The sequence below is a fragment of the Epinephelus moara genome, chromosome 11 (genome assembly GCF_006386435.1).
Source record: "Epinephelus moara isolate mb chromosome 11, YSFRI_EMoa_1.0, whole genome shotgun sequence".
Lineage (NCBI taxonomy): Eukaryota > Metazoa > Chordata > Actinopteri > Perciformes > Serranidae > Epinephelus > Epinephelus moara.
The window spans coordinates 26,534,600-26,555,154 of record NC_065516.1 but is presented as its reverse complement, the minus strand read 5'-3'; the positions used below and the strand labels follow the sequence as shown (position 1 = coordinate 26,555,154).

General features: G+C 41.3%; 1 protein-coding gene across 1 annotated transcript in view; it reads right to left on the bottom strand.

Moving 5' to 3' along the window:
* Nucleotides 1–20,555, bottom strand: part of bmp6 (bone morphogenetic protein 6) — a 54,137-nt gene that overhangs the window by 9,069 nt on the left and 24,513 nt on the right. Inside the window, exons 2-4 of the mRNA XM_050056145.1 lie at nt 11,916–12,108; nt 6,985–7,133; nt 6,601–6,798 (exon numbers count right to left, since the gene is read on the bottom strand). Of these exons, the coding sequence (XP_049912102.1) occupies nt 6,601–6,798; nt 6,985–7,133; nt 11,916–12,108 (540 nt within the window). The remainder of the gene's footprint in view (nt 1–6,600; nt 6,799–6,984; nt 7,134–11,915; nt 12,109–20,555) is intronic.

Sequence of the window (20,555 nt, the reverse complement as noted above, 5' to 3'; positions counted from 1 at the left end):
ACCAACTGAAACTCTGTGCTTACTACAGTATAATGTACTTGTGAATATTCCAATAGGTTTTACATTGGAGTAATGGCTGTGCATAAACATATATAATTCAAATGGTTTTATGATGCTCATTCATTGAAGGAAGAGTCTGACATTTTGGGAAATAGAGTGGTGCAGGAATGAGTCCTAAACCCAGAGTTGAGTTAGTATTTTAGCACTCCCACTTCTCTCGTCTTAAAGTCAATGGGTTTTTTGAATGGGTTTTTGGTTAGACGCCTGAAATAAGGTCTGTGGTTAACACAAGCTTAGGAGACTTTCACGTTCTGCTCTACAACATAAAATACATCGGTAAATACCCTCCTTGTGAAAAACACTTTTAAGTGTTTCAAAAAAGGTGGTTGCTAATAAGTGGCTGAATGAGACTACAGATTATCATCACAGCGAACACAGCTTTAAAACCTCAGTCTGATGTTGGAGTCATGCACCCATAATGTAGTTTATAGCCTAATGTTAGCCTTTTACTTCTGGTGATTGCACTAACCCTTAAAAAAATAGAAATGTGGTGTCAATTTGTGAAGATTACCTTGCGGAACAAAATGTGTAAGTCTCATAAACATTTCTTTCCTATAGAGCTAATTTCTGCAATACTACAAAATCCAATGAAAGAAAATCCCATGGGATTTTTGTTGAGGGAACCACAGGCCCCCAGGAAAGCAGTTCAGCCTTGCAGCAATTTTTTTCTCAGTGGCCACTCGCAGTATTGCAGCAAAAAAATTCCCTGCAGCCCAAAAAAGTATTTTCCCCATAGACTACCATTGTAAAAGGCACACCTGTAAAACTGTTGACAGGACACCTCAAACTGCAAACAAGGCCAATTATGAATCTTTTTATTCTGATTTTTTTATCCATGGTGGATTTATGTTTGTAAAACTTTCCAAAGCCGAGAAAAGCAATTTAAAAATCTGTGAGTCTAGCAGGAACTCACGGGTGAGGTCACAATTCCTTTAAGCACTGGCAGCACCTAAAAAACAAACCATGAATTCTAGTTTCACCTGCTTCAACGCTGCTGCCGGGTCCAAATATTTGAATATCAGATGGAAGCAGGATTTCCTTTAGTGACACAGTAATGTGAAAGCACAGCAAGCGGCACTGAGCTCCACTCTCATATTACAGCAACTTACCTAACAGTGTTTAACCTGGAAATGTTTTCTGTGAGTAGACAAGCATCCGTAGTAGACAAGCAAAACTCTCCACTAAAGCCAATTCACACTGAATTCATTGAGGTGCGGCAACGGCTGCCGGTTCCCCACCCAGTCAAGACACACTGCTCCTTGCTGAACCCAAAGCGGAGACTTACGATATACTGTAGTGTGCTGATATTAACCCCTAACTACACTACCTGCCATTCATTACGCACCCAAAACACTCCCAGCAGCACTTATGTCAGGAGGAAAAGGCTATAAGTTATATTTATCACATGTTGCTCCAAAAATACAAGAATTAAATGGCGCCAATTCAGAGGTTATTGCCAGGTTGTTTGGTGTAGGAAGTGTGTGTCAGTGTGTGCATGTGACATTTGACATTAAAAAGTCATTTCAACCCCAGCAGGCCACAATCTCTCAAACTGCCTCGCTGTAATTCTATAGTTTGCTACAGCAATTTCTCAAATCAAGAGCGAGAAAGGATTGTAGCTTTTACAGTATCAGTTACATGAAGTCCCATAGAGGTGGTGGTGACAGAAAACTTGGGTTATATAGGCCCAATGTTTAAGATAAAATCTGGGTCCTTAAACCCGGAAGGAGGAAGGAGAAGGACAGAGTCCCGAAAGTCTCATTCCTTCCTGAAAGGAGAGAGGCCACGAACAGTGACATGAAAGGAGAATGTCACTGACGTTTCTCCTCTCTTTTTCCCTCCCACCAACCACTACTACTGAAGTTTATCTTTCTTCCTGTCTTTCATCACAGAGGTTATTAAACCCTGCGAGGGAGCTCCGCCGTGTCTAATTACTTCAACGGTAAACAAAAGGAGGTCGGGTGGGGAGGGAGCGAGGAGAATGAGGAGGAGGAGGGAGGAGAGGAGAGACAGATGAAAAAACACTGCTGGCTCAGTGCCGTGTTATTATAATTCTTTAAGCGATACTGTTAGCGTGGTCAGTCTTTTAGCTGTGCAGCTAATGACTGGCTAGGCCTAATTACAGGCCGCCTGTGCTGTGCCGGGACGTGATATTCCTTCCCCGGATGGTTGTTAACTTCCCCCACAGCCAAAGCCCAACCCGAGTCCCATTACCTCCTCGGCCTTCTTCGCCCACAAAACCCCAAATTACCTTTAAAGGTGTTGTATTGTTCTTCTGGCAAGGTACACAGCAGCATTTTCCACTGTGCACACATCAGGCACACCCAGAGGGGGTGGAAGCATCATGCTGACAAAACTATTCATGCAACCAACGCATAACTCCGAAATGAAGAAAAAATGTAATCTAAAAAGACCAATTTGCTCGATGTCTTCCTGGCCTGCAAACTGTCTGCTTTTGTGACTCAAATGTGAAAAACAAAGATGATTTATTGCACATATAATCACACTATTATCTCAAAACTAATGCTGCAGAAATTTATTTGGCTCAATTTGTTCTATTTTGTCATCTGGAAGACATTTAATATCACGTGTCGTTTAAATCCAGCTCGCTAAAATTGTGAAAATGAGGAAATAACAAGGCCTGTGGCCTCACAGGGAGTACAGTAGGGAAAATAAAGTTTCAGAGTTAAAGGTTTTTTTTTATATCCATAGCAGACTGAGAGAGGCGTTTTAGTAATTTTTTGACAAAGCAAAGCAGTAGAGCCAAATACATAAAATTTAAATGAAAACTGACAAAATAGCTCATAAGTTGTCAGTTATACTTAAAATGAGGACAAAATGGTACCAAACTGATACAGAAGATGAAGTAAAATCAGTGCAGTAGTAACCACACAGGTCAGGACTGTGCAGTTTGGGCAGAGGAGGCAAACTATTTTTAGAAAACACACAGTAAGTAAGTCATGCTGAAAAGTTTTTAAAAAGACTCTATGTGGAAGTTAGTGCACACTAGAGCAATTAAAAACAAACACATTGCTGCCTTCCGGCCTCAGATCTCATGTTTTTCCAGAAAAAAAAGTATCAGGGTGAATTATAGGTGAAATACTCCTTTTAGTTGGAGCTGTGGTGGCCTGAACTGATGTACTGTAGCTCAGTGCCAAACAGAAACTGGGGGACAACGTCCACATTTTGTTTCTCCCCATGAGCGCTCCACATGACGGATGCTCTCCCCATCCATCCTGTCCTCCTCCCTGTCTCTGGAGTGAGTGATGCAGTATTGAAACCATATGCCCTCCTGAATTCCTCGCGGATCCTCCCATCCCATCCAATCCCAGCAGTCCTCCGCTGGCCACGGACACTCGGCTGTCGCGAGGGGGGCCTCCCCGCTTCCTGTGTAGGATCTAAATATTTACACTCCCCGCCGTCCCGAGTGGCGAGGCGGAGAGGTCTTGATGTTTTGGGTTATGTAAAGTCCAATCCTTCAGGACGCATATTTAACAGTTTGTCCTTGTTAGAGCAGATTTTTGAGCAGATTCACGTCTGAGAGTGTTCTCGTCCTGATATAGTCTGGGACACAAAAGCAGACTACAGCCAATCTACCTTGTTCATAATGTCTATTAGTATTTAACTATTCCTTTAATTATGCATGTATTTACTTTAGATAAATATATTCCTTTATATACTGAAAGGGAGCAGAGATGACATCCATTACAGAAACGCTAACCCACATTGCGAGCACATGGCGTGCACCTGAGCCCTCTGATTCACTAGTGTACCCCAGTATCAGTATCATCTTCAAGACATCCTGACTTAAAGTCTTAAGACATCTCAAGCCAAAGACAGCTGCATGGAAGAGAGAGTACAGGTCTGGAGCCAGAACAGAACATGTGGTACACTCCAACTGTCGTGTAGCATAACAAATGATGAGTCTTTGTTCTCTGTTATGTCAGCCAAAGCTTTCATCTAATGCAATTACTGAGAAAAAGCCCTGCAGGAGTTTTACTTACAACCTGTTGTGTTAACAGCAGCACGCTGTTACCTACTGAGAAAGTGAAGGAGATGCACTGAACAAACGGGAAGCCAAAATTTCTCAGCAAGGGATTTTCAGACTAATAGTGAGAACAAACACAACTTGTCCCACAAATACTTCTGTATACCACGCAGATGGTGGAGCCATTAAACAGGGCAGCAGAGGCAGCAAAGCAAAGGTGAATCGCTTCCCAGGTAGCCAGCCAAGTAGGGCCGTTAGTGGCTGTGTGTCAGTGCACTGAGCTGTGTTCTGGCACCGGAGAACCGAATGTGAGCCTGCTCTGGCCCAGATTTAGTTCGGTTGTTAGGACGCAGATTTGAGCTGTTTTGGGTTGAGAATCAGCTCCAGTTAGCAGCTAATTTTGGGCCGGTTTCAGCCAGTGGAATCTGCTCAAGTATACTTGGGCTGATTCTCGCACATCATTTATCACCAGTCTGACGTGAGACTAGCAAGCAGGTGTGCAGAGATTAGGCTGCTGCTGGGCCAAACAATTTTGGCTACCTGAGGCTCAGCAGATACACAGCCCTACGATATATTTAAATACAGTAATACTGTGTGCTTTGTAGATCATGTGTGAACACTACTATACTCAGTTTTACATAACTTTATATTTGTGGAATCAAGTTTACCTCAGGGTCATATTTCTGTCTCCATGGAAGACTATACAAGTTAAGTTTTTTCTGACCCAGTTGTGATTTAAAGGAACATTCCACCTCAAAATAAAAAATCTAGGTTGTTTGGTGTGAGTTGCCGAGTGTTGGAAATATCAGTCTTAAAGATGTCTGCCTTCTCTCCAATATAATAGCACTAGATGCACTTGGCTTGTGTTGCTAAAAGCACCAAAAATACATCTGAAAAACTCAAGAGCAATGTCTCTTTCCAGAAATCATGATCAGTTACCCAAGATAAACCACAGACCTTGTTGTGAGCAGTTTCATGTACAGTAGGAGCTATTTTATTTTAGGAAGTGTGCATCTACTCATGGACAAGACGCTCATGCTCATGACAGTGTGAGGTGTAGACATTAATGGCGTCCTCCTCTGCTGAGCTGTAACGTCAGCTAGCTCAGTGGTGCTAGCAGTGTTCAACTGTTAGTTAGAATATTATTATTAAGTAACTGCATCATGATTTCTGTAAAGAGACATCGCTGTTAAGTTTATCAAATGTATTTCTATGGTGCTTTGATCACCACAAGCCAAGTGCCATCTAGTTCCATTATATTCCAGACAAGGCAGATCTCTACAGCTGATATCTCCAACACTTTGCAACTCACAGCAAAATAATCTAGATTGATAAATAGCTCTATGGGTAAGAGGAAAAATATGTATTTTTGATTTGGGGCAAACTTTCTTTAGATCTCTTAAATGTCACCAATACTTAAAATATATAGGGGCAGTTACCTGCTGGAGACACTTTATTTACGGCTGCATACAGGGCTCTCCTCTGCAGACTCAAAGCTTTGAGCTGTAAAGGCTTAATATTAACAAGATGCCTCATCTGTCAAATTAGCCAAGGATCAGAGCGATATTAACAGCAGGCTCCCTGAGTGCTAGCTTTATGTACTGCATTAGTCACACAATGAAGCCTCACAGGAGCAGCTTAGCTTTAAGCGCTGTAAAGCCTGGCCAGAATTACACAGCAGGTGAAAGGTGGGCGGATTAGGGTTTGATTTAATTTGAAAAGCTTGTGGAGTTCATAACATCAGGCTTATACCTGTTCATTACATCATACCGCTGAGTAGGAAGAGAAGCGGGGAGGACTAATGATGAGGTTCAGAGGATGAGGTCACCTGTCAAGATGGATTTGCCGTCTGCGTCCTAAATCACTGAATATTCACTAGTCTGCTGTTTTTGTTGCTCTGCTGTTTTGCTGTGTTGTCCAACATTTCCTATGAGAACTCAAATTATTCCACAATGCAACATTCAAAGTTGTAATTAGTCTGTCAGTTTATAAAATTTTCTCTAATACACATATTTTTTTCTTCCAGTTTGACCTTTTCTCTTCCAACCTCTCTCCTAACACCACCCATTTATCTCAAACTCTAGCCTTTGCTGTTTTTCCTCTAAAGTCTTTTTTGCTAAAATCTCGAGCCAAACCCTCCATTCAACTTTCTAGCTCTGTCTGAAGAGGTGCCACAGAAACCCCCTTCATAAATAAAACATTATATATGTGTAATATATTGCTCAATATTAAGGATTCAGGATACACTTCACTACCCTTAATCCAACTACAGTAACAGCAGATTTTGGACATCATCCCAGGGTTTGGATTTTCATCTGATGGAGGCTGATTAGAGCGAGATCCGGATGAAGTCAGGTCCAATTTATCAAGCGTCTCAAAGAGGAATACTTCAAACACATGCTTTCCATCCACTGCTTTCAACAGGTCAGACATCAGTTACGGAGGTAGTGAGGTTGGGCTGAGGTCAGTTTTGTGTCTGATTGTCTTCATGGTTGTTTTGTTTGAGGAGGTCAATTAAGGTTTAGTGTTTGTGCAGCGGCTGTCAGACTAACCTGCTGGGCCTATTCCTCTGGATCCCTCCTGTGGTTGCGTGGATCGGTTGCGGTTCTGCTGGCGACGTTTTCCGCCAGTGGAGCGGGCAGTGCGGATATGCACTTCACTGACTTTAAAGAACGCCACCATGAAAGGCTGCTTCTCCAGTGCACCGTCACGTCCTACGAGCCCCGCATCCTTGGAGCTGATGCTCTGCCCTGTTACAGAAGACAAAGGCAAGATTTACTATAATAGTTGTGTAGTTTTTCCACAAGTTGTCAGTTACAGTTATTTTGTCAACCACAGGAAGTGAGTTTAACTACTACACAACTTTATGTGGTTAAATTGAGTGCATTATGTGCTTTAAAAGTAAGGAACAACTTATATGTGACATGATCTCTTACCACTGCTGGTCTCCACGCTGACCTGCAGGCCCAGATTGTGTACTGGGCTCATCACCCACAGGTTGCTGGTGGCAGTGATGTCAAACTCCAGCCAGCCCTCCTCAGCCGCCCACAGCCTGCGAGACTCCAGCAGGAACAGGTCTGCCTCTCTGGGAGAACATAGGAGATGACACAGAAGAAAAATAATATAGATCAGAGATAAAAATAGAAATGTGTTTTGTAACTGGGCTGACTATCATCTAATGAAAATGATCATCGGTAGGAAATAAATAAGGCAATGTTATTGAGCCTTTCAGCTGAGCACTAACTTGAAAACTACTTTAACTTAACTAGTATAACTGTTTATTAAAGGTGCTTGAAGGGTTACTTCAATATTTTTCAATCTAGACCCCATTGTCATATGTTTTATATCTGGAGTCTGGTGGGTTTGGTGACGGCGATGTCGGGCCTGTTTGTGGTTTAACAAAAGAAACTTACTCTTAAACAAAAAGGTCTATCTCTGCAGGGATATTTCCCATAAGTTGTCACACTTTAATCTGAGCCTGTCAGGCACAAACAAGCACTTTAAGTGAGAATAAATTGACGATGCACAAATTTATACCTTAGTTACAGCTAGTCTGCTTTAAAAGTGAGGACTGAGTGTGGATAGAGAGGAGCACGGAGAGCACTCCTACTGTGGATGCCAAGTTGCCAGCTGCCTGGCAGAAACAGAGGCACCATCTGTCTTTTGACCACAATGCAGTGACGACTGAGCAAAACCCAGAACAAGAGGCAGCTTCCAGAGACAATCCCTGACCACACTTTCTGTACCAAAATCTAAAAAAGACAACAGTTACATGATCGCTGTGCCTCCCAAAAAACACTGAGATCTCTGCTTTTAAAAACTCCTCTTTAACCTCTGCAAGCACAGTGAAATCAGTTACACATTCTGTTGGTGAAAATGTAGTTAGCAAGCTTATGTTTAGCTATGTTAGTTTTAAATGTGTAACAGTAATCTTGGCTGTTATGATAATGATATTAACTTGTCTTGTATCTAGTGGTCTGTTGGGCTTTTAAATACTCTAGAAAGCAGTTAACCTAATATAATGAAAATATCAATGTTAATGGCACTTTCATAAATGCAGTAGTAATCAGTGCCCTCCCCCGACATGGTTTTGTTTAAAAGAGAATGCTTTCATAATTTTGCACTGGTTTGCCCACCCTTAAAATATTAAAATTTGGAAAGTAATGTGCACTTGATTATAGAGAGGCAGATTAATTTGTTTAATCACAAAAGAGGAAATATTACAGCTACACACATAAGAATAAAATAAAATAAGATTTTTTTTTTATTTGTAAAGCACTTTTCTAAACAAGGTTACAAAGTGCTTCACAAAGTGCAAACAATATTTAAAAAAATTAAGAGCTGAGAAAAATAGTGTGCACAGAGGCAAAAACAGAACAAAAGGAAATAAAACACAAAAGTTTCAAATCAAAACGTACAAATCAGACATTAAAAGGGAATGCTTTACTATAAATATATGTTTTAAGCAATGATTTAAAAATGGCTAATGTATTAGCGAGCCTAATCTCCTCAGGCAGAGGATTCCAGAGCCTCAGGGCCTTGATGGCAAAGGCCCAGTCACCATTAGTTACCAACCTCAATCTAGGGATGACTAGCAAGGGTTGGCTTGAGGATGTCAGATCACGACTTGGAGTATAGGTACTCAGAAGCTCAGCTATATAACTGGGGGCTAAACCATGTTGAGCTTTCAAAGATATTAAAAGAATCTTAAAATCAATTCTGAGGTTAACTGGCAACCAATGGAGGGAGGCGAGAATTGGGGAGATAAGTGACCCACGATTTGTCCCAGTTAAAATGCGAGCTGCAGCATTTTGTACCAGTTGAAGACGAGCTACTGAGGACTTACTGAGGCATGTAAACAGTGCATAACTTACATGGAAAGAGTAAAAGAGAAATGATGAGTTGATGCACGTAAAAATAGCCAACACAGGCACCAAAAAAAGTAGGACAACATTTAAAAAGTGTCAAGTGTACCAGACTTTGATAATTATGCTCTGTATATGCTCTGTACAGCATAAATACAGAGGTACAGTCCAGTGCTATTATCCTGTCAGTCAGGACAGGACGGCTCTACCTCTTTAAGAAACCAAGGAGACACAGGAGCTGTTGGTTTGTATCAGGGAAACAGTATCATAACAAAATGACAGAAAGATGGATAGCTGCACTTAACAGAAAATGCGGGGATACACTGTATTGTACTCCACTGTGGGTTTGACCATACAGTCTACCTCTCTGAGGGACAGGGAAAAGGAAGGTATTAAATCCTTGGTATCAGGCTACAGGTATGTTTATATCATTGACATTATTTTGTGTGAGTGAAATCAGGCTACAAAATGGAAGAATGTGTCAAACGTGGGAAGAAAAAAAGACCCACGTAATACAACTGAAGACAAATTAATGAAAAGAGAGCACAGGAGTTGTAAAGAAAAGACAGAGTGTGAGTGATAAGAGGGCCTGTCCTCCCACTGTCCCATTACAGTAGTAATAACACAGCGTCGGGTCTGTCGGAGCCTCCTCCAGAGCAAACATCAAAGCCTCACAATCATCCAGGTGTTCGGAGAATGCCCCTGCAGTCATGCATCAACAGCCACTCTTTATTGCTCATTAATGAGAGTGTTTCTGACAGTTTCCGTATGAGCCTCTACTCCCCTCACACACACACACCCCACTGCTAAGTTCACACGTTTGTCACAGCGTGGGCCTGTGTACCGATGTTTCCGCCTCATCGTCACAGCCGCTGTTCAGCTGATGAAGGACGGCAGGGGGTCCATCAGAGAGCTGCCTGCAGGGCCTACTGTAAAACTGCTTATTGACTGACTGCTTAAATGAACTGGAATAATAAGGTCAAAGGTGAAGGTTGTGTTTTTTTACCACAATAAATCTCCTTTATAAGTCTTGTCAGTGAATGCTGTTAAAAATGTAACGCAAGGTGGGAGAGTGTAGCTCACAGCTGGCCTGGTTATTTCATGTGCTTTCATCTTTTAAACTGCTGAAAAGGCATATTTGTAAGATTGTAAAAGCAATATGTAAGACAGACATCTGGAGGGAGAGGAGATTTTCAGTACAAGACAGGATTTTATAACTCTGGATCAACATGCCGGTACACTTAAGAATCCGAATAAAGACAATATTACTGTTAGCAGGAACTGAAACACTTGCATAAGTAAAAAAAAGAATCAGGTTGGGTGCAGTATAATAGCTGGTAAGATGCTGCTGAATTGGTTTTCGTCAGTAAAAGCAGCCTTTGCAGCAACCTGCCCTCTCTCAATGCGATGTCAGGCCTGCCACATTTCTGGCATTGTAATCTCTCACATTCCTTGCCTGCTTTTAGCAAACCACCCCAATCAAATGAAAAGTACAAAGGGTGTCAGGCTAATTAAGCGCTCTATCATTACGGCTTAGAGTCAAAAACAGGAGTCAGGTTTTGACGGGAAGGAGGAGCACGAGAAAGTTAATAGGCTTCCCACTGATTGGCTGATTACAAAGGTGCAGTTTTGCGAAAGGTGGAAAATGAGGAAAAACACTGAAGACTTAACGGCATATAACTGGGGAGAAAGAAACTACGAATGCAAACTGGAACCAGTTACAACTTTAATGTGGCATAGACATTACTGAGTTTGTCAGTGGATGCATGTTGCACCTTGAATTCACTCCTGCAAAGCACAAACACAGCGGGAGCAAATTTCCTCCACCTGATAGCACACCACCCAGACTGTAATTTTCTTCAAGGTAAAAAACCTGTCCTACAATAATAAAGAAATTGGAGATATATGGGCCCTTTAATCTCCAAATATCTCCAAAAATAAAAGGCCTTACCTCCAGGCCAAAGAGCACAACCCACCCATTGAAGGGATAAAGGAATGCAGCAAATAAGTAGCTTCTGATACCTATAGAAACCTTTTGACAGACAGAAAAATATACTCTGCCAACATCTACAGCGACTCTTTCAATCCGCGGACCTCAGAGTGGATCAGCTTCAGCTCAGGACTGTGGTCTGAGAACATTCGGTGTTAGAGACCTCACCTTAAGGTGTTTTGTTTCTTGATGATATTCAACACAAAATAATATATTAATCAAGTGTAATAGCCCTCCACACACCAGGCTTTACAGAAGAAAGGTACTTTGATGTGTATTTATCGAGAAGCAAAATATACTGGGCGATGTGAGCCTAAATGTGTATATCAGGAATTCTCTTCATGTTGGAGCTGGTTCTCGCTGGGCGGGCTTGATAAAACACAAATATCATTCAGAAATCTCACTTGATGTTTATCTGCCCCTGCAGACGTAATGTAAATGTTTGGCATGTATTAGCTGCGCTCATTTGGGGGACGGGAGGATTTTGAAGCTGTGCTATTTCTGTAAGACGTGGTTTTGCTTGATTTTACAATATAAACATGGCAAGGGCCCAGAGACTGTGTGACACACAGGGAGAATGATAGAAACATACAGGGAGTTTATATAATCATAATCTTTACATTTTTGTATTGAGAAAAAGTCAGCTGGGCATGCTCACTGTTTTCAGTGACGCCTTCTCTTGTTGACTTGTTGATTCCTAGCACAATCAGTGCAACCCCTCTGTAAACCTACACCTACATGTTGCACGGCAAAGCACTTTTCACATTGAAGACATTTTTTTTGATGTTTGATGTCAGCGTGACAATAGAAGTAAAAACTAACTTAATAACCACAACACATGTAGAATATTTCCATTTGACATGAGGGTTCAACCATAGAAAGGAAAACTATTTTAGGGGACATCAGGGTTCAGCAGGTCGTTGAGATCCACATCTGTATTTCCCAGTTGCAGAGATTCGAATCAGTTTATCATCCTGTCAAAAGCGTATTCCTAAGTGTGTGTGTGTGTTACCTGTCAGGGTGCTCCTTGACCACCTGGTACACTTTGAGTAGGAAGGTGTCGTTGCGGAAGGCGCGGCTCACACACTCCTTGTAGAGGCGGAACTCTGCTGCGGTCACGGCCTCGCCCTCTGGGATCTGTGAGAGGTTGAACTTAAACTCCTTGTGGTGACGCCGCTGCGGAGAGAGCTCCCTGTCGTACTCCACTGTGGGATGGAAACACACGCACACATAGGATTATAACATTATACACAAAGAGAAACAGACAAGAAAGATAATATAGAGAGACAAGCGAAAAAATCTCCTCTGGACAGCATCGCCTTTTTTACCTTTAATGCCTTCTCAGTTGCCTGTCTCATGTTTATGATGCATTTTCTACAAATAGGATCAAATTGCATATTTACAAACAGGGTTTCAGTGTAAATACACAGTAGACAGAGATAAGCGGATATCCTTTTCACAGACACTGCGCTGAGGTCGACCATAGAAGCCTTTAAAACGATCACATGTGATTTATCCTTTAGGTCTAATAGGTTTCGTGGCTTCCAGCTTCCCTAAATAAACCCCTGTTATCATCAGTCCGAAGCAAAAGCCCATGATTTTTTTCGGCGGCAGCAAACTCAGAGACGTTCTCGCGACCACTTCTGACGGCGTGAAATGACAAAAACCAACAAATGTGCTCCCTCCTATGCTTTTAAGTGCAATATGCGCCATAATGATAATGTGCTCTCCGGGGATTCGGTTCCTGTCTCAGCTGGAGGTTTTTCTCCCACAGCAAAGAGCCTGCAGAGTCAGTTTGTCGACAGACACACAGAGTGAGAAGAGGGAAATGAATACAGAGGGGCATGTCGAGTGCAATTAGAAGGTCGGGTTCAGAAATACCCACACAGGCATGAACAGAAAATGCTAAGCCTCAAATATGTGCTATATTCTGCAAAACACACAAAAAAACTAGTAACATAATTGCCAGAGCGCCCAAAACACACATCTACACACTCTCACTGTTCTTACATAATTTCATAATTTAAAACTTTGTCTGGAGGTGCAGACTCACTGGGAACCAGAGCTGGATTATACGTCTCAGTTCTTCACCTGCAGTGGGATTGAACATAAATATCCAACATCATCCATTTGCCTGCATCTATCCTTCTACTAGTGCTACAGCTGCTCCAGCCTGCAGGATTTAAGTTAAAAGAATAGTTTGACATTTAGGGAAAAATAAGACTGAAACCACTCTCCAGCCCGTACGCTAAATACTGTATGAAGCGACAGCCAGCAGCTGGTTAGCGTAGCTTACTGGATTACAGCTAACCTTGATGTTTTTAGCCTAAACATCAAGTTGTGGCACATAAACAGGGTTCATCGAGCTAAACACAGGTTAGATTTAAGCATTTTATTGCTACTTAAAATTTAATTTAAGGGAACGAAAAAACACATGAAGCGTCGTCAGTTACTCAGAGATGGGGACAATTATGCCCAAATGTTTACTGTAACATAAAACATGACATGGTAGAACAAAACTAAGAAACACCTTCTGATTATTGGCTGCCTTTCTTGGCAATTTTGAGTTTCTCTTTCTGTACTCAGCCATGCCGACAAATCTTAGTTAAATATTCATTTTTTTATTCATTCATTTTCCATAACCACTTATCCCGTTAGGCGTCGCAGGTGTGCTGGAGCCTATCCCAGACTATCACAGGGCTGACACATAGAGGCAGACAACCATTCACACTCACATTCACACCTACGGGCAATTTAGTGTCATCACTTAACCTGCATGTCTTTGGACTGTGGGAGGAAGCTGGAGTACCTGGAGAAAACCCATGCTGACACAGGGAGAGCACAGTTAAATAGATTTTCTTTAATAAAATTCTACTTGCCATGTCTTAGCATTTTTTAAACTTCTGAAAGATTTATTTAAGATGTTTTAATACCAATTAAGGCCTTAATTTTGAATTAATGACTTCAATGCCTTTTAAGACTTTTTAAGGATTCATCGGATCCCTGATAATGGAGGTTATGTGAGAGATTAAGATAACCAGACTGAGACAGTCCGGTTAGTTTAGTAGACATAAAAGTTTTCCAAAATGATTATTTAAGAGAGCTAATATGAATATACCTCCTTAACTTATAAATGACAGCAGGCTGCCCACTAGAAATATCATGGAGCCTTCCTCTTCCTTTAACCCAACACATGGCTTCATGATTAGTGTGTCTCCAGCTGTTTCAGACATACTTAAGACAGTACATAGTATGTGAGGTAGTCAAAAGAGCAAAGGGGTCTATGTAGCCAATATTTTTATTTTATTTTTTACAGACATTTCATTTTTTTCTGAAGATTCATTTGGATAGTTTTATAGTCCAAAGCTTTGGTAAGAAGAATTTGGTTTTGAACCTGAGCCAGGCTTGTTAAAACTTTCTGGTAATTTTATGATGTGGGGACCCACCCAAAATGGACCAATGACACATTTTGTTCCCCGAGTCATAGCCGAAGAGAAAATTGTGTTGATGTGAGAACACTGGAACCAATCAGACTCTCCCAAAAGTGCCAGCCCCACCTTGTACCCACACCCAGGAAGGTCAAAGCTCCCCTTATCCCCAGACATTTCAAAGTTACATAAATGCTGAACTTAAGTAAGAAGCTGAGCAGAAAAGGCAGGGAGGGAAGGCGTGTCTTTCTAGCTTCATTGCATTTCTGAGGAAAATCTGTAAAATCCAGTCCAGTCCTGAAGCATATTGCTGTGACATGGTCAAAACAAATTACAATAATTGATGCCTCTCAGTTTACGTCTGAGCCAGTTCTGCCTCTCTCTACTTCAAACACTCTCCACTGTAGCAAATGAAACCACCTATAGAGAATGAGATGTTATTCACATCAGCGTCACTGTGACTTCTATCAGATATGACAGTGACCATTATATCATCGAAGTCCACAAGCTGCCCACCCACACCACACACACATACACACACAGATGTTGCAGTAAGTTTGTGTGATAACGGATCTGGTCTTGTATTGAGGGGTAGATAGATCAGCTTAGCTTGTGTGTGGAGGCTTTAAGCGGAGGTCATGGTACTCTAAATGACTTTACAACACTCCCCTCAATAGCTCCAGGCTTAAAGACCAGCAGCTTGAAATTTTATATTCCCTGTATAAGAATCTACTGACTTTCTGGCATGAAAACTCTTTGATAAACTGACTGTAGGTGGTGAGAAGGTCAGGAGGAGTTTCACATGTATCAAATATTTATTACATCTGCTGCGATACTCTGTACGTTAAATGTACAAAATATCAGGCACCTGGCTGTGCTGGCCATCTAAGCATCATACCAAACAACAGTAAATCTTTATCGTATTTCTCATTGTGTATGTGTTTTTTATCCTGTATTCAGCATTTACATAACGTAAGCAGAACGGGAAGAACGGGAAAACCACATGTTCTTCGCACAGTATTGCAAGATGGTTATGCCTTCACAAACCTTGTAGTTACACCAGACAAATGGAAATAAAGCCTAGATTATGCATATTTATTGTTTTACTACTATTTGTTGTGGTTCATTCAAAAATAACACTATAAACAAATAAACAGTGTATACATTCGTTTTAACTGATCAATAAAAACTGTTGTATCATGTCTTCTGTAACTCTCACTGAGCTTTGTTAATTTTCATAAAATTACATTTTATGATATCACAGAGATGTCATCAGGGTTAACAAAAAACCGGCACAACAAACATGTGGCAACCTCCGGGGCTGAAAAACAAAGCCAACATGGAAGTGCCAAAAACTGCAGTTCTTCGAATGGCCACTTGAGACTGGCTCAAAAAGCGAGTCAATCCCCATAAACCCCAGTGTTAAAATGCCCAACTTTACAGCAGAAAAAAAACATGTCTGGTACAAAAAAGTAGTTTTAGTCACAACAGCTTATTTCCCTGTTCATGACAGCTGTAAGTGGAGTTAACTTTTTTTTATACGTCGTCTTAAATCTTAAAGTTAGGCATAATTAAGGTTGATGCGATTTTGAGTGACTGATTGTCTGCAAGGCGTCACCTCAGCATTTTTGGACGAGAGTGTTGAGCCGACCAATTAGGTCACTTTCGGTCACTTTTGGCTCCAAATTTTCAAGATGGTGATGGCCAAAATGCCAAATTCGAGGCTTCAAAATGTGAAACCACAAACCAATGGCTGACGTCATGGCGGCTACGTCCATTACTTTTTATACAGTCTGTGGTCACAAACTGGAGGTGCAAGTTTTGAATAACTTATCAAACAGGGAAGGTCTAATGAAAATATGATCCTGGTTGCATTATGGGAAATGTAGGATCCAGGGTTTTTGGATCTTGACCCACTCTAGAAACTAAAGATCAGTATATCTTTGCCTCTGATATTTCAATTTTGACATTTTTTAATTAAGAACAAATACTAAATGGCTAGAGATTCCCTTTAACATTGGGTTTTGTTCAGAAGTTACAGTCTGCTCTGGACCCACGAGTTTGCCGACCATTTTGTTGTTGTTTTTGACAAATGGGAGGTATAGTGGTTGTGAGAAATTCCCAATTTCTTTAATTTGGAATTATAATCAGTAAGCTGACATAACTTGCTCCTCTGACTTCTTTAAAGAGATTCTTAAACATGATGTAGCTAATAATGGGCCAGTTGCACGTAACTAGGAGATACACAACACAACTGTGAGATATCCAGCATAGCCTTGGTCTTCTAGTAAGCAGCTCCAGTAAGCAGCAAGGGTATTAACAGCCTGGTCCTAGAATTCAACTGGAAACTCCTTACACTTACAATTTCCTGCAAAAATGCTACAAAATGCACCATCACACAGGAGAATGGAAAGAGGGAGGACAAGAACTGCTTTCAGTGAGGTGAAAAATGTATCCACTGATTTCTTTAGGCTTTAATGAAATTCGCAGGACACATTTCTTTTAACATTTATTCTCCCCACATCCGACCAAAGTCTCAAGGCACTCAACAACTCACCAGCCTGCTCAAGTTCCGATCAATCTTTTTATTTTTTAATCTAAAAGAGGGGAGCCGTTTTGAGCAGCGTCCAGATGAAGACAAACAATTAAAAGTATGAAATATGAAGACAGCCACAGTCTCACATCTCACATTATCGTACACTATATCACCACAGTCCTCTGCAAGGCAGCCTGGAAGCCGCGGCGTTAGCGGCTAAGTAGCATTCCAGCTGCTTCTCCACCTTCTCAGCTTGAAATTCGATTGAAATCCACCGTGGTTTCGCATCTAAAATCAAAGGGAACTCTTCACACGACGCGTACAGGGAGCGTAACCTCTGTGCTAATCTACCATGACGTGAGCTTTGAGACAGGAACACACAGAAGGGAAAAGGGATTTAGATTTGGATGATTCAGAGAGGAGAGTGATTCTAAAGATGGGGGAAGAGTGATTATATTAGTGATTTGGTGTAAACAGTGCTCAATGGAAAGCGCAGTGTTAATGTGTCATGTGTGTGGATATAAATCTGTAGGTGTGTTTTATGGCTTTGTTTTATTACCACACTCCCATCTTTGGTCACCAGTTCTTGAGAAAATGCACACAAACAGGAAAAACAAAATAGAAAGTTATTGTTTCTCTTTCATTCTCACTCACTGACGCACACACACAGAGGAAGCCAACATTCACCAGAAAACATGACAATACCGGGAAATTTCTCTGGTGATTCACCTAAACACCAGAGGTGACTTAATCTGCAATGAGAAACGGAAAGACACAAGAGCCAGAAAGGAGGAGAGGAGAGGAGAGGAGAGGAGAGGCGAGGCGAGGCGAGGCGAGGCGAGGCGAGGATGACTGCTTGAATAGTGATAGGTAAGTAGGTTTATCTACAGTACACAGGGAGTGGATCCTCACCCAAGGAGTCCAACATGTTGTACTGCCATGTTTCTACAATAGCCCAGAACAGACAAACCAGACACTGGCTCTAAATAGGCCCCTTTGAGTTTTTGTTTTGGCCACCGTATAGCAACCCCACTGCAACAAGGGCATTGGAAAAACACTGATTTGTAAAGTGAAACTCACTTCGCTCAGTGTATTTACCAAATTAAATCACCAGGTCCATTTGTTTTGGAGAGGATGAGACCTCTGTGGATTTTTCGGCTTACTGCAAAAACCTGTTGAACGTCTGGATCTTAGGTTATCAGAGAAAAAAGGTGAGCACACATTAACAGCTTCTGGGCTAGTGGCTCTGTGGATAATTCAGCTCATGGTAATAAACCTCCTGAATAATGAAGACTGAAGGAATTCTAACTGGGAGAAGTTTCAGCTGGTTGCAATTTGCAATCCTCACCGCTAGATTCCACTAAATCCCCCTAAATCCTACACACTGCTCCTTTAAAGGAGGAAAGGTGGTCGACAGAGAGAAGAGTCAGACTGAGAGAATCAGGGGGGTTGTGAATGATGTATTAAGTTGGATACCCTGTGTGGAAACAGCAAAAAAAGCATAATTGATGCGTCAATAATAAAGTTTATGTCCATTAAAATAACACAGGAGAAGAAAATGACTGTGGGAGACATGGATAAGATGACAAGACCAGACGAAGAAAGACACAAAGGGACAAAAGCGGAGGGAGAATGACGATGAGAGATGGAGACAGTTAGTGACAGGAGAGAGAGTGCGAGGGACGATGTGCAGATTCACTTGGACGCTTTGATTCTCATTTCCACCTGTGCAACATCTGGCGCTGCCGTCCTTGTCCCTGCTGCTGTAGGTACTATGGCAACCCACACACACACATACACACTAACCCTGGGAATCTTTTGCTCTCACGTGTGTTCATATGGTCTTCATATTCACGGCCTGCACATGCTGAGTGGTTAGTAGTATATACGTCCTGAATCATCATATAACAACTGCTTATTGCCTTGTTTTGTAAAAAATGTCTTGAAATTCAGTACTCACTCAAAACATTATAAACATGTCAATGTTTGGCAGAAAAGAGTCTAAAAGTGGGCAATAATCAATGTCACATCAGTGATTATTTTCTAATGTGATAAGGGAATATCTTACTAAATACCACCTTATAGACAATATATATTTTTACTGTAATGGAATAAGAATTCAAATCAACAACCTGTTAATCTGCATTAGTGTCGGACCGAAAACATTATTTGGAAAAAATAAATAAGTTTTAAAAATCTCAATCGACTACACACCAGCTTTGGAAAAACTGAAATCACACAGACTGGTACTTCAGTGTGACAGGTTAGCTTTTTATAAACTGAGATGTATGCCCCTTTAAGAAGAAAAGGAAGGGAGAAGGGAAAATGTGCTGAGAGAAAGACGAGTGAGTAAAACTTTGTGCCAGAAGGCTGTCTGTGCAGGGAGAGACGAGCCGCTGAGCGGACAAATATGAGATAGAAGAAGAGATGAAAATGAATCTGACAGTGACTGATAACCAAACCTCTGGAGTAAAAATAACAGCTCAGTCCTCAGAAGAAAAGGTTGGCATTTTCTTCTGCAAACTATGATGTTACATTTGTACTTTTTTATATCAAATGTATCATATCAACATTTCTAAAGTGACGTAGTTCTGATTACATGTGTTTGAACTAAGTCGGTAGGAGGTGGAGGAGATGGTGGATGGTGTGTTACTTAGATGAAATGGCTGCAAGGCTACGCACCACTCTTCAAGACCAGTAAACAACAAAACCATTTATTTTTTAGTGAGGCATCGACAGCATTTCCAGCCATGATTGTGGCACCAAAATGGTATTTTCAAACTTATTTTTCTAACCATAGCCAAGTGTTTTTTGTGCCCAAACATAACTACATGTTAACCACAGCCTTGTAGAAACATAAAGAAGCATAAAGCTTCAGCATACCCGCTAAATAATTACATCCAAATGTTACATACCTGTGTTTTACAGAAACGTATAATGCCAACGTTTATTCTGGGTTGAAAAGTACAGAAGAGAAACTGCCAGAAACATGTTAAAATACACTGAAATTTTGTGAGGATGCAGTCACCAGTTTGGAAGACATGATGGAAAAGTACCGGAAAAAAGAGAGCAGAGAGTGGGATAAAATCTATAAGTAGAAGAAGGAAGGAAGGAAGGAAGGAAGGAAGCTAGACGCATTCAAAGGATAAACAGGAAATAAACTAGAGAAGTAGTTTTGAGTGGGAGAATAGTGTGTCCTTCAATGTGAGGCAGAAAAAGACTGTGCAGGAGAGGCCCTGGGGTGGTTGACAGGCTGACTTGTCTGTGGTCAGTGGTCAGCGAGTTTGCTCACACTCCTAATGCTGTCCAGCCAATCCCTTGGAGGGACAGCTGGCGAACAGCCGCCTGCATCAAATCCCTCCTGCTTTCTCTCACACGTCCCACAACCGCAGAGCAAAACAACCAACAACCACCTTCGCTCACCAAAATACTTTCTTCGCTCGTCATCAACACTCAGTCGGTAAAATTAACTGAAGGGAAAGTTATGGGTGGGTTCCTCGAAGATAATTATGTCGTCAGATATCTATCCATTTTACAGAGGGGATTATTCAAAGCTATTAGCCTCAAAGATAAATGCGTAATTAACTTTTCACTGTGGCGCTGCAGCATGAGCAAGAATCCACCACAATAGGCATGTGACAGTTTTGGTTCACAATCTTAAGAAAAAGTGCGTCTTCTGAATATATCT